We start from the raw sequence: 27,508 nt of genomic DNA, 5'->3' as shown, positions 1-27,508 counted from the left end.
TTTGGAGACTTTACTCATGCTCTAACAGCAACATGACACACTAACTAAAGTTTGAATAGTGGCATCACAGGGAACGGCACCTTTAACATAAAGAAAATGAAATTTCCTTTGTTATGTAAATTTCATCTTATAATATAAAAATAGTTACAATCCAAAACATTCCTCCAGTTATTTTCAGTCACATTAAGTCTCACCTGCTAAAAGGCGTGACACAGGCAGGTGTATGCTGACTTTCTCCTGAGAGACACAGTAGCGGATGGTGTCTACGGAGTGGCCGCACATGCTGAGAGTTATGGGCTGTTCCCCGTCTGTGAAACCGCTGTGGCAGTGAGTCAGCGCACTCAGGCACTTCTTATAAGCTTCAATCAGCACTCTCTCCTGTAGCCGACAAACAACAAGTCTCAAAAATTCCAGCGTCACCTTACATTATGGGCAACAAAAGTTGAAATTATTTTTGATCAACAGTGTTTAATAGGGCGTGTATCAGACACTCACGTCGCTAGCGCACCACTCCTGCATCATTGAGATGATGTGTGTGAGCTTCATTTGTAAAGTGAATGCTGCCTCCCATTCCGGCTCCATCTCTATGTGTTGCCCCACCTGCCGCACTACAGGGTCCATTCCCTGCGAAAAGAAAAGAAACACACACACTCTTAGTTGTTACACAGTCGGGCCGGTTTCTTGGTTCAAACCAGAGCTCTTTGAAAAACGCCACTCGCATAGACCTCGATAGTAAGAATGGAATGCAAAAGTAACTTGACTGACAGCAATACTTCCAAACACATTACTGAAGCCCATTCATTTCAGTGTCTCCCAAACGCATTTGCTGCACAATTGGTGAAATAACAGCATGTTTATGCATTTTAAGAAGTTGGCAGACATATCTTATATGCATAGATGTTATATTCATATAACTCCCTGGACAAAATGTTGCTATAAATGTAGTCAATGTATTAATCATTGTACATAATGTGCTAATATATTAAGTTAAATGTATGCAAATATTTTTCCACTAAAATTCATTCAAATAGGTTGACACCTATGAATTGTTTGGAACTATTGAGCGTTCCATGAACCACGTGAACACACAGCGGCGTGATCGAGTGTCGTAACTCTGGTTCAAGCCAAAATGGAATACCACCTACTTCCACTTCTGACTTTTGGTCAGAACTATGAAACATTTGCATAACCAAGAACAAGTACTACAGACTGACATGCAGATAAAGTTAGCTGTTTTTAAAGAAAACCTTAAATAAATGTGAGACTGATTGATATAATGTGAATTGCACATGATGGAGTTCAAACAGTGCGTACCCCCATAAGCCCTTTAAAAGCAAACTCAGATACAGTCTGAAAAACTGCTTCTACAGCAACAACACAACTCAAACTCTGAGGTCAAACACACATGGCCCCAAACCAAAAGCTTTAGTGTGAAAGCAACCTTTGTACCTCGTCTCAATAACCTAACACACACACACAACCTCAGGGTCAGAGAGTCACCTGCATGCATTTTAGCAGCTCCAAGAAACCTTCGAAACCTTCCAGAAACTTCTCCCCGAGTTGGTCTGTCCATTCTGTAGGACGGCTGATCAGGACGTACCTGCACGATGACATACAAATAATGGAAAAACATGAACCAAAATTATGGTTAAACATCTTGGGTTATAAAATTAAAGGGATAGTTCACCCAAAAATTAAGATTTTTATCTTCATTTACTCACTTTCGAGTTGTTTGAGGTCTGTATAAATGTCTTTGTTTGATGGACATAAAGGATGATATTTGAAGAAATGCTTGTGAGCAAACTGTTCTTGGCCATCTCTGACTATAATAGTAGGAAAATTACTTTAAAACGTCTTGGTTTTGTTGAACAAAATAGATACATTTTAAAGAATGTAGGAAAGCAAACAGTTCTGTGGCACTTTTAACTACCACTGTCATTTTTCCTAATATGGTATTCATTGGTGGCCAAGAAGAGGTGTTTTGTCACAAGCATTCTTTCAAATATCTTTCTATGTGCTGAACAAAGTCATTTATATAGATTTTGAAGAACACGATGGTGAGTAAATGATGACAGAATTTGTATTTTCGGGTGACCTGTTCCTTAAACCATACATCAACTTTCCCTTATCTTACTTGAGATCTCCTATAAGGCTCTGGACTCGGCGGAATTTGAAGGCCTGTTGGGCAGTGTAACGTTCAAACTGAAAGCGGCCCTGCAGGTCTCTGTGTCTCAGGTGGTCTACAAAAGTTTGAATGATGGTGGTCATCAGGTTCTCCTCTGTGATCAGCATCCGAGCCTGGAAGAAGAATGGTTAGGATAGCTCGAGTCCATAAGTAACAGTTTGTCGAATACAAACATGTCTTATACATCAGGCAACACTTTCATTCACTCTTATTACATTTTGTTAAATAATGCTTGCACTGGCCTGAGAAGAGACAAGAATAGGAATAGGAAGAGACATCCTGAAAAGGGAAGTCCTCACGGCGCGCCCATCTCTCTAACACATACTCACCAGAGAAGGCACGGTGAACATTTGCACAGAGAGGTCAGTGACGGAGAACTCCCTGTCGTGATCGTCCTTCACATAGTCGCTCTGCATGCGCTCATAGTTCTGCAGGAAGCAGTGAGGGAGGTAGAGAGAAAGAGAGAGAGAGGAGAGGTGTGTGGGATTGACAGTACTCACCACAGTAGGAGCAGTGAAGAGCTGAACTGACAGAGAGGTCACTGACACTACACGCTCGTGATCGTCCTCCATAAAATCTGTCTGGAGGCGCCGGTAATTCTAAGGGAAGGGGGTACATTCACCTTCCAGGTCAGAGGTCAGGGGCCATCTTACCCTACAGTTACATCCTCAGACTCAAAGTTCCCGCCATGAACTGCAGGGAAAGCGCTAGGTAATGGACGAGAGTCTTAAACTACTTGACGTGACCTTCAGGATTTAAAATAATTTCTGATCTGAGATTTGAATATCAGCCAGCACATCCAGTCACACCCAAATGCTACTAGCAGCCCAGGAGACAGATTTCCGGCTGTCACAGTATGACTGGGTCGGACACAGCAGGGACGGTCTGAGGACTGCAAGGGGAAGCCAACTGACTAGAGCTAGAGTAACAGCGCTTAAATGAGATTATATTCACTGAACATGGGATAGAGGCTCATAGTGAGGTTTGTCATTCAATATTATATTATTTATAATATATACTAGATCCTATCAACATATTATATTCAAACTATGTGGGTAAATGTCCTTCAATAATTAAGTTCTTATGTAGTACTGTCAATCTAGTCAAATGTCAAGTGTCACTGTGAAACAAAGACTTACCTTCGCAAACTGAATGGCGAAAAGTTTCTTGTACTTGGGATCCATAAGCAGACTGCTCATGAAGAGCTGGTGGTAAACATTTCTGGCTCCTGCGGTTAAAACAGGTTTAAGAGCCATTAGATCACCTAACATGAGCTTGATAAGTAAACATCAATCTACTCAAAACTGTCTTGAACCATCAATGATTTGGGCTAAAATGCGATCTGCGCCTATTGTTATGAAACTCATGGAGCCCTGCAATATGTCAGAACACTCACCTTTCCACATCTTGGAGTCACAGAGCATGAGTTTGTCCACTAGAGAGGAGTTCTCTCCCTCTGGTCCTCGCTGTAGACCCACCTGACACAAGATCCTTCTCAGTGCATCTGTTCAGCAACATATATCCATTTACTTCCGTTTGAAAGGAATAGACACACACAAACAGATAGAAAGTGACACAGAACGGTGTGATAGAAGGACGGAGAGGCAGACCTGAGTATTTGATTATTTGTCCCAGCCAGTTGAGAGCTTTTAGGGCGAAACACTGATGGGCCACAATAGAGGAGTGCATGACCTGAACACGCAGAGGTTTTGTCTGCCGACTTGTGTTTCTCTGCAAAAAAAGGGGTAAAAAAATGTGCCAAGCTACAAACATAATTTCTTTCAACCATGGTTGTTTTTTTGTGGAGTGAATGGTTGCTATGAGCCGATTTCGTTATATATACACTGTATATACCTAGATGCCGCATTTAAGCGCCCCAGGCACATAGACGTGTCCACCATCTTGGAACGGTCCATTGACGTCACTCTTAGATGACTAAAAAGCCCCAACACTGAGCTGCGCAGCCATGGTTGTGAAAACCAGGGGATTAAAATTCCCGAAAAATGGGATATCGTTGCTGTCATGTATAAGTGTAGCATATATAATGTTTGAGTTCACGCAACAATAAATCTGTTTTCATAATCATACAGATAGCTTGATCTTGAGTGTTAATATGTTGGCACTGTTCCAATATGGCAGACAACCTTCGTATACCGGCCCATAGAAACAGATGCTAATGCAGAATCTAGTTTTTATATCTATGTTAGCAAACATCACAAAAACACTGTGAACCACATGTTGACTTTTGTTCCATAATCTAATTGGCCTGCATCATAACGTGTAGCAATGCATCATGAGATTGCTGTCTTTGAAATTGCTTAGAATCTGTCCAAACGATTGAGCTTTTCTCTCTTTTTTAAAAGAGTATTGTAGCAGGTCCATGACTATGATAACTTAAAATGGTGTCAATGTAACCTTCTCAGTCATTCATAGTACAGAGGCCTCATTATTACTAATGTAGTACAGATCACCCCATTACACTGAAATGCAAAACCTATTGATCAGATGTGTGAAACACTTGCATTCACTGGCAAAGAAAGAACCAAGAGGTCTCAATAAAAAAAGAAAACCAACCCAATAGGTTAATCCATCTGAGGCGAACTGTTGGGATTTATGATTGCTTAGAACTTACCACAATAACAGATTTGGCCTGTTCACAGAACTGGAAGTCCCCGAAGCGAACAGACTTCCTGCCCTAAAAAAAGTGAACACCAGCAATCAATACAGAAAGTAAAACCAGACATTTTAAATTTAAACCTGCAGCCAAACCAGCTGCCTTACAACAACAACACCAGAAACCTGACATTGAGGCGCTTACATCTCTGTCCACTGTAGTTGCAAAACTAACAGCCTCTTTCTGGGTGCAATTCACAGCTTTCTGTAGCGTGTAGATGACCTGCTCGTACGTGTGGACTTCATCATTGAAGAGCATGCAGTAGTACGTGTCTCCACGCACCCTTCAGAGAAACACAAGAGCGTTAAACACGATGAACGCTCTTGTGGCCAAAATTATTTTTTAACTATTTGAAATGTTTCTCTGGAAAAGCATTATGTGTGTCTTACGGTGGCTCAAGCCCCTCTGGCAGCTCGTCTTCTTTGTCCCAGGTAAGCATGTCCACAGCATATTTGAGGATGATAGAGAAAACATTATATGTGTGGGCGATCATTTCATCTGACAGATTAGCCAACGGATCCTGCAAAACAATAGAGGGAGTGTCAGTTTTCATTCCTGACAATGTAAGCTATTCAATTGTTGTATTAGTAAAATTCATAACTTTGTATACAAAATGGCCTCTTTCACACACAGTCTTTACCGGTAAATTGCAGTTAACAGATTCTGTGTGAACAGAACCTTTCTTTTGGGCTATTGTTGACATACAAATGAAATTCTCAAAATATCTCAAAGCCCAATCCTAGAACAACAGACTCAACTTAATAAACTCAGTCTTAATCTTTCAAAATCTAATTTCTGCGGCTAATACTATAAAAGAAAATGTGTTACCCTCTGTGAAGAGTCACTGATATTGGGCTCGTGTTTCTGACAGTAAGGGCCCTTCTTCCAGGCTTCTGTGTCGCCGCAGTCACAAAAGCCTCCTCCTCCTGAGGTGGTCATCTACAGAGAATAAACAGACACTTACACACAGAAACATCTGCACAAGACAGCCCACATCTCCAACATACCACAACTTGATCATATTCATTTTAGAGTTATGAGCTCATCTGCAATAAACTGAAAAATGTATAACAGTGTCATTGCATTTAGGTGTCGACCGATATGTGTTTTTCTGGGACGATGTCGATATCGATTATGACAGATCAAGTAGACCGATAAGTGATATTTTGAACCGATATACTGTACATGTCTGGTGTAAAAATGAAAAATATGTTCAACATTCAAAATAACAAAACCATTGCCCAAAATCCATGGCTACTACACGTTTACTATAGCAACACCATGGTAAACAGAAAGAATATGCACCGTTGAATATGCTCCACTTAATGCCGTTGCTCTTTACAATGAAATCGTATATCCTTGGAGTGGCAGTCTTTTAAAGGGGAAGTAAACCTCTTTGTTTAGGACCTGCTGAAGATCTTTCTGTCTTTACACTGCCCAAACGCGCTGTAAAATCAACATATTTGACGAAGAAACTTGTTGTGCCATTGTTTGGGGGCTTGAGCAGATCATGTGAAACCGAGCACTCTGCGCAAGGATGTGATCACATAATGAGCTTACTTGGGAGAAACTCTACCTGTCTTTACTTTCTAACATATTACCTATTCAGAGAATATTTGTGTGTAATGGGATCATTTAAAAGTAGACACTTCAAGGTTTTTGTAGTTATGTTTCTATGGTGAGTTTTTGTGGAGTTTTAAAGATACTTCTTCATGCATTCTGACTTCTTTACACTGTTAAACATGCTGGCTTAACATGGTCAAACATTTTGATCGCCAGCAATGTCCCGCACTGACTGAATATCGTTTTTTGGGAGCACGCATTTACAAGCTATTTTATGTTTTATTGCTTGTATTTGTGATATGGCATGACTTAAAAATGATGTGCAAGTGCATATTCAGTCAACTGATGCTTGATCACCTTAAAACCCTAAAAAGGTTAATATCGCCGTTGATAATGCTAAAAAGGGTTAATATTTGCGTCGATAATCCTAAAAAGGGTTAATATCGGCGTCGATAACCCTAAAAAGGGTTAATATCGGCGTCGATAACCCTAAAAAGGGTTAATATCGGCGTCGATAATACTAAAAAGGGTTAATATCGGCGTCGATAATACTAAAAAGGTTAATATCGGCTTGGATATTCTTAGAAAGGGTTAATATCGGTGTCGACAATCCTAAAAAGGGTTAATATCGGTGTCGACAATCCTAAAAAGGGTTAATATCGGCGTCGACAATCCTAAAAAGGGTTAATATCGGCGTTGATAATGCTAAAAAGGGTTAATATCTGCGTCGACAATCCTAAAAAGGGTTAATATCGGCGTCGATAACCCTAAAAAGGATTAATATCGGCGTCGATAATCCTAAAAAGGGTTAATATCGGCGTCGATAATACTAAAAAGGGTTAATATCGGCTTCGATATTCTTAAAAAGGGTTAATATCGGTGTCGACAATCCTAAAAAGGGTTAATATCGGTGTCGACAATCCTAAAAAGGGTTAATATCGGCGTTGATTATCCTAAAAAGGGTTAATATCGGCGTTGATAATCATAAAAAGGGTTAATATCGGCGTTGATAATCCTAACAAGGATTAATATCGGCGTCGAGCATCCTAAAAAGGGTAAATATCGGCGTCGACAATCCTAAAAAGGGTAAATATCGGCGTCGACAATCCTAAAAAGGGTTAATATTGGCGTCGATAATCCTAAAAAGGGTTAATATCGGCGTTGATAATCCTTAAAAAGGGTTAATATCGGCGTTGATAATCCTTAAAAAGGGTTAATATCGGCGTAGACAATCCTAAAAAGGGTTAATATCGATGTTGATAATCGGCCAGGTCAATAAACGATCGACCCCTAATTGAATTACATACACACTATTCTAAAGGCCAATTTTATTGGATATATGAGCTTGGTTCATTTGGAAAGTATAAAATGTGGCTATAGATGCCATCAGAACTCCACGGAGTCAGAGATAAAGATGAAATAAAATATTAAACACCAGCTCATTAATTCAACACAGATAACAGCAGATTCTTGCAAGGTACAAAAACGGCACTATGAATTACACTCCTACCAGTCACAAGCCATAATGACCAGCCTCCCTGACACAGAGTCCGGGACAAAATTTCAACCCTGAGTTTCTTAGAAGTTGCATACCGCAAATGATCCACGTGGCACTGGTGCGGCCATCTGCTGCTGCTCCACTCACGCTTAATAACATTAAAGAAAGAAATGTATGTTGTGCTTGTTTTCTCTTACCCTGTAGCGATGCTCTTTGTGAACGCTGCCCAGGAAGCACTGCATACACAACACACAGGTTGGGTCGGCTGCACAATCTCTGAAGAGGAATCAAATTATGACAGTCACACAAACCTCCCATGAGCTTTAGAAGAAAAATGTTTTATTCAATAGCCTTTTTGCTTTACTGTGGTATCAAGTTTAAAATTTTTATTGAAAGAGCCAGCGTATGAAATTTAGCGCCATCTAGTGGTGAGGTTGCAACGTGCAACCAACGGCTAACTCCACCTCTCCCTTTTGAAGCACTGGTGGATGACAGTGTGCCAATATCATCAAGTTTTCACTTCTTTGCCGAAAGAGATTTAGGAAAAGCATTCTGTAGAGAAGTTTGTCTGTTTAGGGCAACATGGCGAATTTCCTGTAAGGGGACCAGCGGTGTATCTAGATAGAAATAGCTCATTCTGAGGTAAAATAAATCATAACTCCTCATTATGTAAGGTCTTTAAATACACCTCTGTAAATATGTAAATATTATTGCATTTTTGCCAATAGATCCTCCAAATATTTACACACTGGACCATCATTTAAATCCAATTTGCTAGCATTAGATTCAACTGTCAAGAAACGTATCTAGGCAGTAAACAGGAAGTCATATCGCTAGAGTCTGAAATCGAGCCTGAGGCACATTACATCACAGGATAAAGAAAATTACAATATAATACCACTGTGATAATGCAAGATATGTGCGAGCCCCTCCAGTTTCTCAAAGAGCAGAATGTTCGAGTTCACATTCAAGTCACCTTTGGCCTATTAGCCAGCTTTCAGACATATTGACTTAAGGACTTAACCAACAAACCTGACCTAATTCACCTCTCCAGCCATCCAGCAACTGTAGAGGTCCTGTACATTCACACAAGCCCAGTCAAAATTGAGAATCATTCTAGATGTAGCCTAAAGAAGAAAACCCTCTACCTGCATGAATACGTTGGCTCTCCAACTTTGAAAACATGGCCGCAGAGCTGTGAGGGCTGGTTGCTCTGTTCCAGTTTGGCCAAGCCTGTGGTGGGCTCTTCCCCGCACAGATACCATTCCATCGGGGACTGAAGCAGCAGCTGGGCCAGCAGATCCTCATTCTGAGGGTTCAGGTTAGGTCCCAGGCAGTAAATCTTGGGCACGTAGCAGGCCAAATGCTGGTACACCTCTTTGGGCAGGTTGTCCACCTGCAGCCATCTCTGTGGATGGATGGGTAAAATTAGACAAAAGTTAATTAGACAAAAGTCAGCCAAAGTTAGCAACAGTATAACAGAGGGCTTTGTCAGGAGTGCAAACTAAACCAGCAAAATAATATGTTATTGATATGAGACATACTTTACCCTCGTCTGTTTCGTTTATTTATGATCACAAATGTGCATTTTGGGGGAAATATAGATTTACTGTAACACGTTTACTTCATATTTCTTTAGACTCAACTCTCGCTGCGTCTGAAATCGCCTACTTCCGTACTATATAGTAGGTGAAAATGAGTCCAAGTCATCAATAGTATGTCCGAAAACGAAAGCGAGAAATACCTTGATGGAGGTGCTGCGGATAATCCGCGGGTTGGGCGGTTAATAAAAAACTACATTCTGGTTAATGCAGGTGGATAAGATCAGTCATTAATTATGCAAATAGTAACTACATTCTCTAAAATCTGATCGGGTTTTAAATGCATTTTCATCAGGCAGACAAGCACTAATTTGCAGACTCTCAGTTAAAAAAAAACTTGCGTCGCGAGGATGGGGCGGCCCGGGGGTCCATTCTTAAAGAAATGGAGGCGAAACAGATCCGAGAGAAAATTTAAAAAGGAGACTTAAATAAAATCAGCGTCAACTGCACTTGGCTCAGATGTCTATTAGTTTATCCAGTCATTGCTTTGGGCTTAACATTATAGTTAGTGTGTCTGTGTTGTAATGAAAGAAACCGCGATATCCGCATTAATGTCTGAAGGGAGTAATAAAGCCTGTGTTTATTTTATAAAAAGATTTAGGCAACTCTGGGCAAAAAAAAGTGTTATTTAAAAGCAGCCTAAGATCAGTGTGTTATTTATCGAAGCAAATTAGCTCTAACGTCAGGGAAGCTGCTGTTAAAAACTAATGATCCGCTGACTTCACGCTTAAAAACAACAAATTCTAATTGTTATGAATAATGTGATCATCAGGTGTGGATATCTAGATCAGAGAAAATTATAAGTGTGCGTGGCGGGTGGATGATTTGTATTCGGGTGACATTTGAGCTGATCCGCGCATCTCTACCGGATGGTCAACTAGAGGTTATGAATAGGAATCGGCCGATTGTGCCACAAATTAGGCCGATAAACAGGCAGGTGCGTCTGTGAGCAGCTAAGCGTTGTTGTGGAACACATGATGATGCCTCTTGTGGCAAACAGATTACCAGTGGCATAACACTGTGATGTCCCCCTCTGTCTGCTAACTTTTTACCTACCTGATATCTTCACAAGAAAACGGTGAGATATAAATAATTGTATCCTTCGTTCTTAATCTAGCGTTTTATATTTCATTGATTAAATATTATGCAACTTGGGAATGCTAGTAACTTTTTGGAACTATCAACGTATGCACGGGTACCAAATCCTTGTGACAAGCCCAGCGGCTAAATTTTTACAGTTGTCCGCTTTTTATAGCTAGATAAACTCTCGACGTTATCAATACTGTTTCTGTACCAGAGAATTTCTCTCCTTCTGAAGCTTAGACGCAGAAACTCGGCACCCATGCAAGGTTAAAAGACCAAACTTCTGGCTAAAAAGTGCACAGTAACTTTCCTGCTTAAATGTGTCTGTGGGTCGGACTCGTTTTATAATTGGTATTAAGATGCCTATTAGTCGACCTTTCTATCATATGGACGAAATAAATGCACACAATTTACAAATGAATGCAACCGGGGCAGATACACAATACAGAGAGAAACAGGAGCAGGCTGACCGCCGTGAGAATGTGTGTTAGAAATCTGAAGTGAAAAGTAAACATTCTGCTTGCTTGATACGTTTTTCGTCATTAAACCAAACTTTAAAATCTTCAGCCAAAGTATAAATCCTGACTTGTTGTTTCCCCTTGTTTAGACATTATGTCCGTAGTGTCTTCCTGTGCACATACAGGTTAAATATGTGACAAGGCACAGGTAACAAAACTTAAAAATAAATATGTGAGAGACAATACACATATGACAAAAAGGACAATATTAGACAAAAGGACAATAGGCAGTATATTTTATCCTATATACAAATTATACTGTGCTGTATACAAGTTATGCAGGGGAATGTGGATAGCTGAATATAATATCAATAACATATGTATAATAAATATGAGTACATATCGTTGTTTATTGCACATGTTTTTAATCGCATAGTAAAACATTTAACTGTTCATGAGGTAGATGTCCATCTCTTTACAGTCCTAACTACTGGCTAAGCAGATTTTGGATTTTGTCTGTATGTTGGGAGAAGATGAACCAGGCAGTGGTCTTATAACAGTCAGGGAAATGTTGTTCTGTGTCAGCAATCTGATCAGCCAGCTGTTTACATTCCATGCGGTGTGTAATATTGCTGTGTGTAATTGTCAGTCCGCGAAGTTGTAAAGCCGAAAGTGAATGAACAACAAAGTTATTGGCTTGGGAAAAAAGGAGTCGAATCACACGAACTGTAGTTCTAATTTCAGTTCCGGGTCAGATTTGCGTCACTCCGGCTAATGCCCGCCTACGGTCCATTTGCGATACTGCACGTGGTAGACCAATGCTTGTGAGAACATTGTGCTTGGTATGTTCCATACCTTTAAACCGAACTTCAAGGACTTCAGCTGGCAAAGTTTGTCCTGTCTGACAAGCGCTGGTCCCATAATAAGTACTGTAAACATTATGTCCGAAGGAAGCAAGCATGGCGAAAAATATAAGAACGCTTCGTGCTCTCAGAGCTAATGTGTGGGTGTAATATGGTTTTTAAAATAAGTCATGGAGTAATGAGTTCATCAAATAAATACTGTATGTAAGCTTCCCAAGTCCTGACCCATGAAGTCACTTGGCTACTGCAGTGCATTCCAACACAAAGTTTATTCCAAAATGTAACAATGACATTTATTGTGCTTTCACGGATGTGACACCAGCGCATTAACAGCACGATGAACCAGGGGTTTAAACTGCCCAAATTCATTGTTTTAACTGTAATGCACCACACCAGCCAAGTGACCTTATTCCTTACACCTTATTCCCCTGTGCTACCCACTTGAGGGGGGCAATCCACAGTTTGGGAACCCAAACCTCTGATCTAAAGGTCCATAAGGGATGTTTTTACTAGTGATCGACCAATATTGGTTTTTTAAAACGGATACAGCTACCGATTATTTTTCATGTTCATGTGCACGAAACCCGATATGCAGAACAGATGTTTATTAACTGTTATACTGATAACAACATAACTGAACAAACTATTCTATTAAGAACAATCACTCCCTTCTTGCATACAAAGAAAAACATTTGCATCTATACACCAATAAATAGAGGGGTCTGAAAGAGTGAAAATAAAGTGCACTGTTACTGTCTTTGTTAAAAAAAATAAGTCATTCTTACCAATGAAAAATAAATAAATAGAGGGGTCTGAAACTAGGGCTGTGTGATTTGGCGAAAATATCTAATTGTGATTTATTTTGACAAACAGTGCGATTTTTCTAAGTCAAACTTCAGCTCAATATTGTCAATAGTGTGAAGCACAGTATGGGTATAGTTACCCAGCCAAAATTAAACAAAAAAAAACATTTTAGAAATTCTAATAGTTTCCATTAAAACCATTACAAAATCCCCTTTGAAGTGTGTTTTGGGCATTATTCAAACAGGAATTACTGTTGTTCTATTGGTTGCCAACAGCCAGATTACATCACACCAACAGAATCCAAATACCAGTGTAGGCCTACAGCATTATAGTTTCCATTAAAACAAATACAACTCCCATTACAACCCTTAAATGCCAAAAGTTTTCTATAGTGTTAGTTAAGGGTGCTCCGATTGATCGGTCGCCGATCATAATCGACCGATAATTGCTTTGGGATGTTTGATCGGCGGTCTCTATAAAGGCCGATACAGAAAAGGCGATCAGATGAAGCAAAACTCGCGAGACAATTTTTTACCCGCTGCTAAAAATGGCTTCACCGGTCTGGCAATTGTACAAGGTGTGTGCAAAGACAATACATTAGCAATCTGCAATGTGTGTACCAAGCAAATTCCACGAGGCGGAAAGACAGCAAAACATTTGAACACAACCAACCTCTTCAGACATTTGAAGGTTAGTCACGTAAAGGAATATGAGGAGTTTTCTAAATTAGCTAGCGCTAAAACAGCGCAAACCGTTCAGCAACTCACACGCCACTCACTCAGCTGTCGGTAACAGAGACGTTTCAAAGACAGCAACCCTACAGCAGGGACAGTAACTGTGTGTTCACAATGCGACTTGCGGGAATAAAACACGCTATCGCGAGTAGTTGGACGTTTGAACATTTTAATTTTACTCGCTTCATTCATGCATTAAATTCGCGTCATTGGAGTGGCTTTTGCCAGGCGACTCCCGTCTAATTGCGAAATGGCGGACATAAATGCCCTCTATAAATGCCCACAAAAAAAGCTAAGTTATAGATACAGATATGGAAGTTGTTACTTATTTGTATTTTTTGTTGCTGTGCACCTGTGGTCCTTCAAGTGTATTAGAAAAAACTGATGGCTGACTGACTCAAAACAATAGTTTTAGTTTAAAGTCTAAAGCTAAATTTAAAGATGCTTAGATGTTCTGTCTTTATTTTATTTTATATTCTACAGGAAAGTTGTATTTGTCAAGCCCTAAGCTGTTCCCAATAACCAAGCACAGGCTGCTAAGTTAATATGCTGAACATGTTTCTTGTAAATAAATACACAGTTGTCAATCCATGATAAATTGTCTTCTCTTAATTGTAATACGTAATGTACATATCGTTTAATAAATAATGCTACATGATAAATAGAAGGCTTCAAATAGGCTGATTTATTCCTTTTTAAGTATTTGGGATTTTAAAAACTAGTAGAAACTGTGTTGAATGTTTCATTTCATCCAAGTGAAAAGCTAAACTGTTAAAATACACTGCACCAAACTTATTGGTAGGGACCCGAGGACTCGCACACACACGGAGCTCATCGAGAAAGAGAGCATGCTCACATCAGGTCAGGAAAGAGAGAAGACGTTTATCTTCTAGTGAATCGATCACAGATACAGTCACAATCACGGATGGATAAAAAATGACAAAATGTGACAGCGAACAATTAAATGCATTGTATGGGAAAGTGATGGAATAATACATTGTCATGAAAGTAACATACAAAACGGCATATAAATCATTGCATATCTCAATGGTAAGTTATGTTACGTTGATAATATTTTTGTCAGTTTTATTAAATACCTGCGGACAAAGTGAAATAATGGTTATATAGCCGATGAAAGTACAATTTAGGGTGTTTTAAACAAGATAATCTGGTTAAAAAGTTAACTAGACGTGGAGGCTATGCTAAAAACTTCCTGAGCATCAACACGGTGAGTGAACAGCAATATGAATGATGAGCATAGACAACAAAGGTAATTCAATTCAGCTCTTTTATTCCCAACATGAATTAATTCATGGCTGTTTCATTTAATTCATGTAAAGTTACATCTTTATTGGGGGAGGAATTGATAGCTTAGGCCACGTGGTTCTGTGAGTTTGTCTCTATTAGAGAAGCTGCATAAACTATATATCAGGCATTAAATGTAACATCTCATTTGTGCTTTAATTGCTCTCATGTTAAATAGAAGTGTATTGTTGTTGGGGTACGGAGTACAGTACATTCTTTCAGCAGTCGGTTGTAGGCCTTAAATAGGCTATTCAGGAAGGGTGAGGTCTCATTTTTCTTATAGGCAACTTGTTTTGCTCAAATTAATTTTAAGTCATATTGTACTATATTGAAAAGCAGAACAAAATATACAATGCACATTTTGACCATTCAGTTACGCAATAGTGAAAAATTTGCTAAATAAATAGAAGAAATACAAAAAGCCATGTTCGGTGCGTTTCATTTTTATTTGGCTTCGGCGCGTCCCTAATATATTTGTATTATATTGCATATGAACGAAATATGGTAATGGGGTGTACAAAATGGGTTTAGTATTCGAAGATATTAATGTATGCGATTTCGGCAATAAAATGTTTTATTTTTCTAAAAAGGGAAACAAATTAGTTGTTCATTTTAAGAGACTTGTGGTATTTTCTCTTATATATTATGTATTGCTCTTTTAAAAAAGAAAAAATACTTATCCGAATACTCGATTAATTGATAGAATACTTCGCAGAATATTCGATGACTAAAATAATCGATCGCTACAGCCCTGGTGGTAATTTTATTCAGTATTACCGTGATGTGGAATTTTCATACCGTTACATCTCTATCTAAAACAAACCTATCTAATAGAAATTGTCAGAAGGTAAATAGGTCATGTGGACAAAGATCAGGCCCGAACAGGAATAGTAGCGCTCAGGTATTCTTTAACTGTATTGCTTGTTTTTTTTGTGCAGTCTTAAGCCAACTCTACAAAAGAAATTCTAAATCAGCAAAAACAGGTTAGCTTATATATAAAAATAAACAATGTTATTTTAAACAATCCTATTAAACCATGTAGCATCACAGACACAAACCTGTAACAACACAACAGTTTATTTCAATATCAATTCTGCAAGATGCCAATCATATTTTTACTTGGCAACTGTAAACAACTAAAACGTCATTCAACTGTGTTGACTTGTTTAGGTCACGTTATGTACTGTATATGTAAATAAAAAAACAGAATATTCATGTCAATTGTCCAGTCATACAATACTTCTCACAAAATCCTATACTCCTTTTTTTTATATGAATGTTCATAAAAGGACATGAGTAAAGCAACACATTTATTTGTAACCTCCTGCACCATTCAAAGCAGTTCACTGTTTTTCATCTTAATTGCAGGGCTGTGAGCAATATGAACTCCTTGGGGAATTGTATTAGATTCCTGTCCCTAAAAAAGACTCCTGGAGTGGAATGATCTGGAATAACAGCAAGCACAATGCACTGGATGATGCTGCGACACAGAACGTCACTGAGCATCCAGCAGGTCGGTACACTCTCATCCAAACCGGTTTATCAATCACTTAAGAGACTTTTATTTGTAAAACTGGATTAAAGGAGACAAACCATTAAGCCACCTTGGATTTACAGGGTTAATAAATGTCTTACAAAATCTCTCAAAAAGAAAAAATTCACTGTATAAGACAAGGCACTGTATAAAGGAAATAGGGAAATTCAATATTATTTCATGATCAGTTTGTTTCGTTTAAAAAAAGTAATTTTGTCAGAATTTATTTAAGCTTTGTCAAGAAACCATGCACTGCAAACATCACAAACAATAAAAGGGAATTGTGTATGATCTTTCGTTTCTAGAAATGTATTTGTTTACATATCCTAGCTTAGGTCAATAAGCACGTATAAACCAACTTCATAACACTATATTTGACATATTTCGTGTAACACATTAAAGCGCATTACGCTAAAGGAAAAACATGGATTACGTCTGCAAAGTAAGAGGAACTTGGCACTCTCTGTTTCTGTAGTGCATATATAGTACAGTCCCTATAGTGACCCATTAACCTGGATTTTGTGATAAATCATATAGTTATTCATCGGCCAAAACTTATAATGCATATGCCGTTTAGTTTCCGTGGCTAACAGATCAGTTACATCGTGACAATATAAACCACACAGATGTAGATTTGGCCTGTGGTTAATCAACATCTATGCTACACTGGTCAAAACAGATCATTTTTATTAAATCTGCATGTTTTTAATATTGTTAATACAACACAGACCAAGCTGCCAAGATTAAAAAAACGTTTAAAGCTAGAATATCATTGTTATGTTTGGATTGTAAACACCAGCCACGTAATAATAACAAACAACAATAGCAATACAATAGAACTGGTATTCAGCCGGCGCAACCAGAAATACAGTTGACATGGATGCTTTTACTGCAGGAAACACTTCCGAGTGTGATTTTATTACACAATTATCCAATTAAATACAATTCCGTTTGTCAAAATCGATTTATATTGACTGCCAAATGAGATGTCCAAATTACTTCATCGACACATGAACAAACACCTGCATAAACTAACCGAAAATGAACAAAGCAGACAATGTTTTTTTGGGAAGCCTGCGGTAAAAACAACTGAAAATCAACAAATCTGTTAAAAGCATTTTCATTGTCGTTGACACTCACAACACGATACGATAAACTACGCTTTAATGAATCTCGGAGTGATATTTTAAAACATGTATGAACATCGAGTGTCAGGTGTGTGTTATGGAGCTTGAGGTGTTACCATCTCACTGGCTAACTGCTAGCGCGTTAGCAAGACAACGTTGAGCAAAACAACCCAAACTGAGGAGTGAGAGGAACACAAAATTCACCGCGCCAGCTAGATAAATCGCCGCTGACGGTACATGGTTCAACAGAAGAGACACTTTCGATCGGGTTTATAAAGCTGTCGCCTACCGCAGCTGTGTCCTTTGCGGAGAAATTGAGGAATTCGCTACACAGAGCGGACGGTACTTCACGATCAGTCTCGTCCGCCGCCATCTTTACTTCAGTGGCCAACAGCAGAGACGGAAGCGGAAATCAGCCGCTCGCTCCAGTTCTGTCACGGAACATGTGAAACTTTTCCGCTGACTAATGGAAAAGTGTTACTGCCTTTGTCAAGGTGACAGGCCACTCCTCTCACATGTGCTTGACCGGAGCAAGTGCGCTTCTGCGAAACGTTTGTCGCTTGTGTACGAAGAGATTATGCAGAGCATCTGTCCACATTGTCAAGTTTTCTTTCATATATGATGTGTATGATTCAAATATTTAAAAATATAAGTATTAAGTGCTAGCGATGTTTACAACAATACTAATATGCATTGTAAGGTAAATGCAATAAAATAGCCTAGATTTCAATCAACTTTGCAACAACAACAACAAAACATTAATCATTTACAGACTAGTTTTTGGAGGCATGTTAACTCGGGTTAAATTTATCCTTTGTTTCTTTTCCGTGGAAACAGAAGTTAAATTATTTATACAATTAGTCGAAACAACCATTTCAGGTCTTTGGGGTAACATACATCTTTGGTTGAGGCAACGACCAAATATCTTAACAAGAAGTTTCTCATAACTTGACAAAAATACATGTATATACATAACACAAATAGTTTAAGAATTTGTTTTCTGTAAACAAAATGCTACATGACAGCTTTGGCATTGTCAGAACGCTCAGCACGGATTTTGTGTTTTCTGTGTTGCCACTGTGCACATGTATCAACATAAAGTCACGTAGAAGCATTCCGTGGGGCTTGCTCCTTATGAGGCCCAGATTTATTATTGTCATCTGTAGTTTCAGAGACTCTTCTGTCAACTGCAGGCTACCTGTCATCACCAGGAGCTGTGAAAACACCAATCACATGACTTAAACCTTCACGTGACTACGGAAAAAAAATACATATGTCGACCAAAATGCCCTTACAACTGACTGTAAGTTCTATTAATAATTGATTTTATTTAGCATGTTAACAGTGCCATAAAGTTGATGTTAAATATAATATTGTAAGTATGTATTTTAGGAAAATATGACACTTTTTTTTTCACGGAAATCAAAAAGAAGGTTTTAATCATATTGTGTGCTTTATTGGAACCAATGATATCTAGCCTTTCTTTCAAGATGTTTAATATTTAAACAACACTTTGTGTACACCAGTCTCTTACATGACTTTGAATGGTTCTCTATCAGCTGAAGCAACAAACTGTGAAGCTCCTTCACTTCAGACTTCAGCTCACTCAGGTCCTGCCTGTGCTTCTGCTGGTCCTTCTCAAGTCTGTGAAGAGTTTGAAGATGGTCTCCCTCCTCTAGAGGTGTGACTCCTCTACCTCTGTAAGAAAGTGTTCTTCAGAAGCTCAAAAACGTATTAAATAGATTAAAGAAAAGTAAAGAGAATAGGAGAAATCAGATTAAAATACATCATAAAAACACTGATCAAGAGGCAGAGGCGGGTTCCAAGACCATTGCCAACTAACCTTGTTGCTTCTCTGGCTAACTGAGGAGCTATTGTCTCTTTTTGTATGTTCAAATATTCATCTAGTGTATCCTGCAAAGTATGCAGTGCTTTTGGTTATTCTATGCAATACTCCTCATCAAATTGAGAAAGAAATGAGAAATATCCTAGTTGTAGACACCTTGATCTGTTCTGTAAGCTTCTTCATCTCAGCATGATGATCTGGGTCAGTGGTGACATCATCGTCATAGTATTCTCCGAGCGGTGCACAATGGTGGTGGATGTACTCGTTGTCATAGCAACGCCTCAGACAAGGCATGGATTCCTCTATCTGCAATATGATAGCTGCTTGTTGCATCACTGCATTGGCCAATGCGTTGTCATAGACCCTACACATAAAAGCATCCGAGATAACATCATTAAAGGAATAGAAAATTCCAGTATGCATAGTTGTATAATAACTAATAATGAATTATTTTTTAAGGTGAGATATATTTGTTTCTGTAATATATACCTTTGAAAGGTGTCAGAAAGGAGAGCAATCAGCAGATTGACGCACAGAATAGCCGACAGGGCCAGAAATGATCCGCACAGCAGGTAAGCCATTACTGCATCTACACCCAACATGGCATCAAACTCATATTCATCCACCAGAGTGATGCGATACAGGCTGTAGAGAAGCTGAGGAACCGTCTCCATGCTCGCCACCTTAGATAAGCCTGAGAGCAATAAATGAAGGTTTATGTCTCATGTCCTCAATTACAAAATGATGAAGTCTTTGTCACAATACCTCCGAATATGATCCAGAAAGCACAGGCATATGGGATGTAGATCTCTATATACAGAAAGAGGAATCGCAGCACATCTCCTGCGATCTTTCCTAACATGACGATGAAGGGACCCATAGCCCTAGAGTACAAAATGAATCTGAATCATGTGATTGTCATGATATATATGAGGGATAAACTGATAAAGTGTCAATTTGTGCACACATTTCTCAGAAGTGGAATTCTGTGGCCAAGACCTGTGAAAAAGTGGGCATTAACTTTTGCTCTCAATATCTACACTAGCATTATTAAAATGGGGTAGAGGCCATGGTGCACAAACCACCGCTTCCTTACGTTTCCTTGGTTACCTTAACATTTAACATATGTTACCATGGTAACTTAGCTTACAAAACGAGGCCACCTGTGGTGTCACTGTGAAACCAGATACACGGGAGAATTGTTTTCTGGGCTACTGACCAGGTGGTACCGTTTGGTTCCTGGCATTCTGGGTAAAGTATATGTGGCGTAGTAGCCAGGAGATTTATGAGGTGTTGTCACTATACCTGGGGTCTTTGCATCACATGTATCTATGGTAACTGCTATTGGCCAGGTGTTCCTACAAATGAAGTCAAGAACTTGTTTGTTACCTAAAGGCTCGGACCTGCTTCATCAGCCGCAACCAAAGGAAAATAATGGACACTGCAAACAGCCGAAGACTGTTCTGTCGAAGCGAGTTGGACATCAGAAATACATCTGTAAAGTGGATGCCCAGGACTGACAGTAACAGCACGTACACCAGCCAGTCAAATATATTCCTGCGTGGGACATTAACATGAATAAACGATAAGCACGTTCTTTTACATTGTACTTCTGCTTATTATAAATGTATTTATATAGTTGGTTTCAATAGACGTTTGCTCCCGGCCTGAACTTAACTTCCAGTCAGTATTTGCTTCCCGGTCTGGGTAGTAATGTAATGTTTTTATATATTTTAATTTATATGAATGGTTTTTGTATATGAATTGAATTAAATTAAATTATAACTCAACAGTTATTGCAAAGTTACGTTTGGGCCACATAACGTTTGTTTATGTTGTTGCTGCTGAAACCGTCTGTAGATATGTTATTTTTACACTTGGCATATGGATATGCACGTTTTCACATTCACTAGCATGTGACCATATATTAATATAACCATATATTTATGTTATATAAATAATTAAATAGAATTTTTTATTTTATAGCAATAAATCCATGTAACGGTATTTCATAATCTTCATTTTTAATAATTAATTTTTCATATGTGTACACTGTTTTTCTTATAGCTCTGTTGCTAAAGTGGGTTTCATGTAAAGCTTTGAAACTATGCAAAATTGTGACAATGAAAAAATAATTTGGGATTGAATTACCATGGGTCCTGAGAGTAGGTTTTTTTCAGGTTTCGGATTAACTTAATTTGTCCTTCTAAGTAAATGCGTTCCTGTAAGCCAAAACACATGAATTGGTAATGATTTTTGTTTAAACAGTTGATTATTATATTATCATTTGTCTATAAGAAACAACAAGTTTAAAAGGATGTTCTTGGTTGAATAGTCATTTTGACTAATTATTTAGTACGTAAAATATCACCTCAGGCCACATTGGGTGAGAGCAGCTCAGGTCCTCATTGACTTTCTGCACAGCCCAGCACTGCCAGTGCTTGAGTTTTCTGTGTGACCGGATAATCTCCATCACTTCCCTGTATATCTCAGTCACCGTCAACACCAGTGCCAAAACCACCAACAACACACGCCACCAGTCCTACAAAGAGCAAATGTGTTTCATTGATCATAGGCAAACAGATGAAGTCAGACCGTATTTTAATCTTTACAATATCAGAAGGGGACATGTTGTGGAGCACTATTGGTCTTACCTGAGGGAGCACATAGCGATCTCCTTCCTCGTGACTTCCTGACACAGATATGGCGACTGTCGTCCAGGACACAATAAATAGGAAGTTGAGGAGTAAGAGTATCCAGGCACCCATTCTGTAGAGAAACATGTTCAAGTCTGATATTTGTTTCTGTTAGTTTTTCACTTTGTATCTTTATATCAATTGGACTTTGATAACAGTTTACCTGCCATACAAGTTCCATTTGACAGTGATGAGTTTGAGCACCACAGGGTGCATGACGAGATCCAGTTTACCCTGATTCACAATCAACTCCAGCTGTGGAAACACATTCAATTCAGCTGCGCTCGAATGAAAATAAATGTTTTTAAAGAATTAATTCACATAAAACGAAACTGTCTCATTGTTTACTTACCCTCATGCCATTCCAAACAATCGTGTTGTGACTTTTACATCGAACTCAAAAGCAAAAAATAAATGTATGTAAATCTGAAGAAGAAGGAAGTTTTGCACTATAATGTTAATCCAGCTAAACCTTTATAGGATTCCTTTTCAGGATTTAGCCTGAAATCTACATTCATATTTTTTTAAATGTTGTGAGACTATTGGTTCTTCCCAGTGTCCATAAAGTGCCTACTGTGATTTTTATGTGTCCTAAAACTGTTTTTCTTTTGAATTGCATAATATAGAATATTCAACCTTTTCTGTGTCATAAATAAAACAGTATATGGGTTGTTAATTAAATGAGGATGATTTTATAACAACAGTGATGACTACATCGTCATTGTTGGACTAAAAGCTATTTTCAATAAAGACTTTGTTGCCAAAGCTGACAAGCTCTTTTCAATATTTTATATTTGTTAAATATGTGCTGGCAGACATGAAGGGTGAGGGAGGTTTTAGTCCAAACGTGATGATATCATGTTTTTCTTGATGTTACTTTATATTTCTTGAACAACCCATAGTAAATTCATACTAACAATCAGTAACATGGTATATATTAAAGTACCAAGGATTTACCATCTTATACTATTGTACCACCAATGTATTTTTTGAGTAAATTTCATTCATTTATGAAATCCTACCGGTGAAGATGGATCAGAAGCTTTAGTGTCGTCCTTGTTGACTGTCTTTGGCTCTATGAGATGAAGGTAGTAGAACTGCTTTCGGGTCATTCGGTCTTTCACATGGAACTGACTCATCGCCAGATCAGCCTGATGAAACCAACGTCATAATCACAACTGCTGCACTATAATCCATTAAAAAGTACTCACCAAAGCACATGTAGCAAAACTGTACCAAACATAACGTAGCTCTGTCAACAGTATTTCTGACACGATGTGCATTGCAAGTCTAGTAAAAAAATGTAGTTTCCACTTAAAGTCCCCATGAACCGGACGTTGCGGTTCGAGTGAAAAGGAATTTCAAAGGAGAGAATTAGAGGGCGTGGCTTGCATTGTTCACTGCAAACTAATTGGATGTGTAAAACAGCTGTTGCATTTTTAAATGAAACTGGCAGCAGACTGACAGTTGAAGGGGAGGAGTTTAACCGATGCTCTAATTTACGTCATTTAAGATGGTTCGTCATTTCAGGCCGGAAGTGATAATGAGGGTACATGAATTTCAAAAATAAAATGACCCACATTCATAAGCTATTTACTGTAAATGCTGCAATATTTCATGAAAATAACAAGAATTGTCATTCTCAATTTCACTGGGACTTTAAGTAAACTAAGCTGAAACGCATAAAAGCATAAGTATAAATCTTGTATATTTATGAAAGCACTACAAACAAAGTTTATTCATTGAATTTTCCTTTAACACTCACCACCGGGCTCATTTTAGCAATCATGGCAGTGATGCAGAGCTGGCCTTCAGAATCCTGCACCCCAGCATCAGCTCCAAACCCCAGCAGCACACGCGCCGCCTCGCTTCGATCTGTACATTAAACACCCCATAACCCCCACCGTACCCTTGAATGCACATCTGAGAAAGCAGAGGCTTGTTCTACAACACTCATTACATTTGTCCACTGTAAGAGTTAGAGGAAACTCAGAGAGGAGGTCTGACTTTATAGACCTATAAAAGCCTTACCGAAGTTAGCAGCCAGCTGTAGCGGCGTTCTCCCTTTATAGTCTTGTACGGCGATGTCGGCCCCATTCTGAAGCAACAATCCAACTGACCCAACAGCATCATTCTTAGCTGCAAAGTGTAGCGGGGTGTGCTTGTCTTTGTGTGTGCGAGCTTCAATATCAGCTGCAGACACAATGAGACATGATTTGTATTTATTTCAAAACAAAACTTTTGTTTATCGAAATGGATATAAAACACACATTAGCACACCTCCTCTTTCTAACAGGAACTGTGTCATCTCTCCATAATCCAGAGCTGCAGCTACATGAAGGGGTGTGACTCCAAACCCATCGGCTCTTTGAAAATCAGCCCCTCTTTCTAAGAAAAAACGCATCACGTCCACATTCCACACCCGGGATATCTAACAAGAAACACGAGAACGAAAACGGACAAAAAGGATTATCTGTAAGTATTATCAAATGTTTATTCCATGAAAGTATTTACAGCACATGTCATAAACAAATAAGCCTTATGTAAGAAGTAAAATATTAACCTCGTGCAGGGCTGTTTGGCCGTATTTATCTGTCGTGTTGGGGTTGGCTCCATGCGTGAGGACATCGTTCAGAAAGTTAAGGTCCACCTAAAAAAGCCAAAATCAATATCTCAGATTCACAATTTGACATCATGTCTATCAAAGTTCACCATGTTTACAACAACTAAAGTGGTTTTATAGGACAAATGGCTTTTGGCCCGCAAGTGTTCACAGGTGTTTTGTGTACCTCATCTGTGTCTTTATTGCTGGTCGCCAGAGCTCGAAAGTGATCCAGCAGTCTTTTATCGAGCTGGTTTTTGTTGTTTGGTCCATCCACCGCATCTTCATCCAAGGCAAGACCCTTGTATTTGCTGTTTATGCTTTCCTCTTAAAGAGACATTGACAGTTTTGGACAGGGTATATTTTAACTTAAAACGTTAAAAATAGAATTATTCCAACATATTAGTTATTTCAATTAAAATAAAAGCAGTTTTCCCGTGAGAATACCTGTAGGTTTTTTCCTCACACACTTGCGGGTGACGTGTTTCCAGCGGCCTCTTGCATAGGACGCCAGGTGAGCAACTGACCGGCCCACATCTCTAACTGATGCAACTGAAGCTGGAGGACCGATGATGGACCTCAATGACTACAGCCAAACACACAAAACAGTGAAAACAAGTTTTTCTGTTACTGAGCCCCACGCAGGTCAGTTGAGGCTCTTCGAAAACCTAAAGCCAATTATTCATACAGTGGTTCTCAAACTGGGACCCCAAGAGGGGGCCACAGATTTTGTAGTATTATATGAAATATAGAAATGTTTCATAGATTTAGGAAAAATAAGACCAAAAGAATTGAACTACAATTCAAAGTTTCAGATTACAAGTCTTTATTTAGGGGGGCATTAAGCGTGGGCTTAAGTGGGCATTATAAAGAAAACGTTTGATAACCACTGAGACAACTAAATATGTATTCTGTTAAACAATGTATTTTATAATTTTCGTGCTTTTACCCTTTGCCAATGTATGTATTTGTTTTCACAATGTTTTCTTCTAAGCAGCTGCTTTGCAACAATATCAAAAATAACCTTGACTTGATCAGGTCATGTCTTAGATGAGAAATGATATTTCAGATTCCAACAAAGATTTAGTGTTGTTTCCTCACCTGACTGGAGACTCCATCGGTCAGTTCAATCCCAAGGTTCTCATGCCCATGGGGTCCATCTTGAAATCTCTTCATTCTTCTACTGTATTTAAATGACTATACCTGACCATATACTTATCTCTACCTTGCTCAGCCCAAGAAAAACCCAGCGATCGTGTAACAGAAGAAAAAGTGTTTAAAACGTGCTTCTTTCCCTCAGTTTGTCTAGCATACTGACAGGAAATCTTCTCTCGTGAGCTGCGATTATTGTCCGATGATTTGGTTCTCTACTGCGAGTCATAAAGCACATGCGTGTTAAACATCAGCTGACATTCACTGTACAAACTCCCATAATAAAATATAATTAACTTACAGCTCCTAATCTTTAACTGAGGTTGCACATGCTTTTGTTTAGGGTATGAATATAACATCTTATCAGACTGTATATAACCAGGGTGTGCAGATAATGAATGTTAAAACCCATTAAATCACCATATAGATGTAGACCAGAGAACGCACTCATAGGCTTGTGCAGACATCTGCCTTGGCGGCTACTATATAGTGGTCTGGTCTGCTAAAGTAACATGGCCCTGCCCTGGTCATAATGATGACAACTGTGAAAAACTGGAGGGGTAAAGAATGAAATGACATCATGCATTTGGGCAATAAAAAAACACTGTAGTGGGCAGACCAAATTTTGTTTCCACAACCATACAAATAAAACAAATACATGTATGACAGCATGTAAATTGTAATCCTATGGTTTATAAACATGAAGTGTTTGAGGAATAGTCCTTGCATGTAGTGTGCAAGTTAAAGTGAAATATATTTTTTGTGTGGCAATAACATTATCACAATACACAATATTAAACGCAGTCGGTAGAAAATAATTTTAATTGGTAAATACATTGTGAAATTAAAATGAGATTTGATTTTGATAAAAGATTTTAAAACAGATTCAGATTTTGATACATACTGTATTTAATATATTAAACAAATTTTTTGTGGTTACCACAAATACATTTCAATGTCCGTCAGCATTTCAACGATAATGACATGATCATTATTTAATAGTGTTCTGCAAGTTTTCCGTTCAGCACTTCACTACAAAACACACGTAGACCTTCAATCCCTGAGTGAGTTTGGGCTCACGGTGCGAGCGTCTTCGATTCATCCGAACCAGTGGTTGGCCATACACTCCCTGTTCCACTCCACACGACACATCCAACACCATTCAAACCTACACCGAGACCGCGGACACACCATGTGCATGCAGCCACCTGCCATAAACAACGGAGAATCATTATCCATACTGTTGGTAGATAAGGACACGTTTATGTTGGACTTTTCAAGGTTAAGCACAAACGAGAATAAACACTGGAGTAGAAACAAAATTCTGTGTGAAACTGTCATGTGTGAGTTACGTGCAAATGGAATTTTAGTGCACTACTTAGTAAATGCTGTGCAGTATATTCTGCATATTGGGAAGTGTAGTTGTAGTGAGCTATTGGAAACACAGCCTCCCAGAGAACCGTCCTACCGTTCTTTTCCACGGGAACTTGGCATTTAGGACAAGGGTGAGTGGTTTCGGCGATAGTCTCCTGTGAAGCTTGTTCCCAGCGGGCGCGAAGAGCTGCTTCTTCATCTAAAATATAACCCTAACACACACACACACACACCAGATCAGACACAGCAGAACAGTAAAGGAGACAGAGGGAGATAGTATCTCAGATAGCTTTACATTTTTACTCTTTGATAATTATTTTATGAATCAAGTGATTTGTCAATGGCTCGTGGGCATTGTCCCTGAATGACACTTTGTTACGGTAATCTATGGACTCCTCTGGGTGAATAC

The 27,508-nt window shown here is 38.8% G+C and overlaps 3 protein-coding genes across 6 annotated transcripts in view; all 3 read right to left on the bottom strand.

The window, feature by feature from the left end:
- The window catches only part of ubr2 (ubiquitin protein ligase E3 component n-recognin 2), a gene marked incomplete at its 5' end in the record, with an annotated part of 31,641 nt that extends 13,839 nt beyond the window's left edge, over window positions 1-17,802 (bottom strand). Inside the window, 15 exons of one of the 3 annotated variants that reach the window (XM_079473105.1) lie at window positions 195-378; window positions 496-624; window positions 1,501-1,600; window positions 2,135-2,298; window positions 2,515-2,784; window positions 3,325-3,413; window positions 3,582-3,689; window positions 3,796-3,916; window positions 4,818-4,880; window positions 5,004-5,142; window positions 5,249-5,379; window positions 5,688-5,798; window positions 8,118-8,196; window positions 9,069-9,328; window positions 17,719-17,802. In XM_079473105.1, coding sequence (XP_079329231.1) covers window positions 195-378; window positions 496-624; window positions 1,501-1,600; window positions 2,135-2,298; window positions 2,515-2,784; window positions 3,325-3,413; window positions 3,582-3,689; window positions 3,796-3,916; window positions 4,818-4,880; window positions 5,004-5,142; window positions 5,249-5,379; window positions 5,688-5,798; window positions 8,118-8,196; window positions 9,069-9,328; window positions 17,719-17,802 — 2,032 coding nt within the window. The remainder of the gene's footprint in view (window positions 1-194; window positions 379-495; window positions 625-1,500; window positions 1,601-2,134; window positions 2,299-2,514; window positions 2,785-3,324; window positions 3,414-3,581; window positions 3,690-3,795; window positions 3,917-4,817; window positions 4,881-5,003; window positions 5,143-5,248; window positions 5,380-5,687; window positions 5,799-8,117; window positions 8,197-9,068; window positions 9,329-17,718) is intronic. The other 2 variants (XM_079473107.1, XM_079473106.1) reach the window with 2 other exon arrangements.
- A 142-nt stretch (window positions 17,803-17,944) lies between these two features.
- On the bottom strand, window positions 17,945-25,995 carry LOC306903707 (uncharacterized protein). The gene is made up of 19 exons (XM_079473110.1): window positions 25,675-25,995; window positions 25,021-25,159; window positions 24,761-24,900; window positions 24,535-24,621; window positions 24,252-24,402; window positions 24,003-24,164; window positions 23,737-23,846; window positions 22,994-23,122; window positions 22,135-22,226; window positions 21,930-22,044; window positions 21,647-21,817; window positions 21,427-21,497; window positions 20,665-20,832; window positions 20,041-20,159; window positions 19,765-19,969; window positions 19,432-19,639; window positions 19,273-19,343; window positions 18,964-19,127; window positions 17,945-18,643 (listed from the first exon to the last, which is right to left on the bottom strand). Exons 1-19 carry the CDS (start codon window positions 25,747-25,749, stop codon window positions 18,624-18,626), a joined length of 2,397 nt encoding a protein of 798 aa, XP_079329236.1. The 5' UTR covers window positions 25,750-25,995; the 3' UTR covers window positions 17,945-18,623.
- Window positions 25,996-26,529: 534 nt separating this feature from the next.
- Window positions 26,530-27,508, bottom strand: part of prkn (parkin RBR E3 ubiquitin protein ligase) — a 90,831-nt gene continuing 89,852 nt past the window's right edge. For both annotated transcript variants that reach the window (XM_079473104.1, XM_079473103.1), the window contains 2 exons: window positions 27,194-27,311; window positions 26,530-26,933 (listed from right to left, as the gene is read on the bottom strand). In XM_079473104.1, the coding sequence (XP_079329230.1) occupies window positions 26,824-26,933; window positions 27,194-27,311 (228 nt within the window). In that variant the 3' untranslated portion in view covers window positions 26,530-26,823. The remainder of the gene's footprint in view (window positions 26,934-27,193; window positions 27,312-27,508) is intronic.

Source organism: Barbatula barbatula, assembly GCF_947034865.1.
Source record: "Barbatula barbatula genome assembly, chromosome: 14".
In the NCBI taxonomy this organism is placed as follows: Eukaryota; Metazoa; Chordata; class Actinopteri; order Cypriniformes; family Nemacheilidae; genus Barbatula; species Barbatula barbatula.
This window is presented reverse-complemented; position numbering and strand designations above follow the sequence as displayed.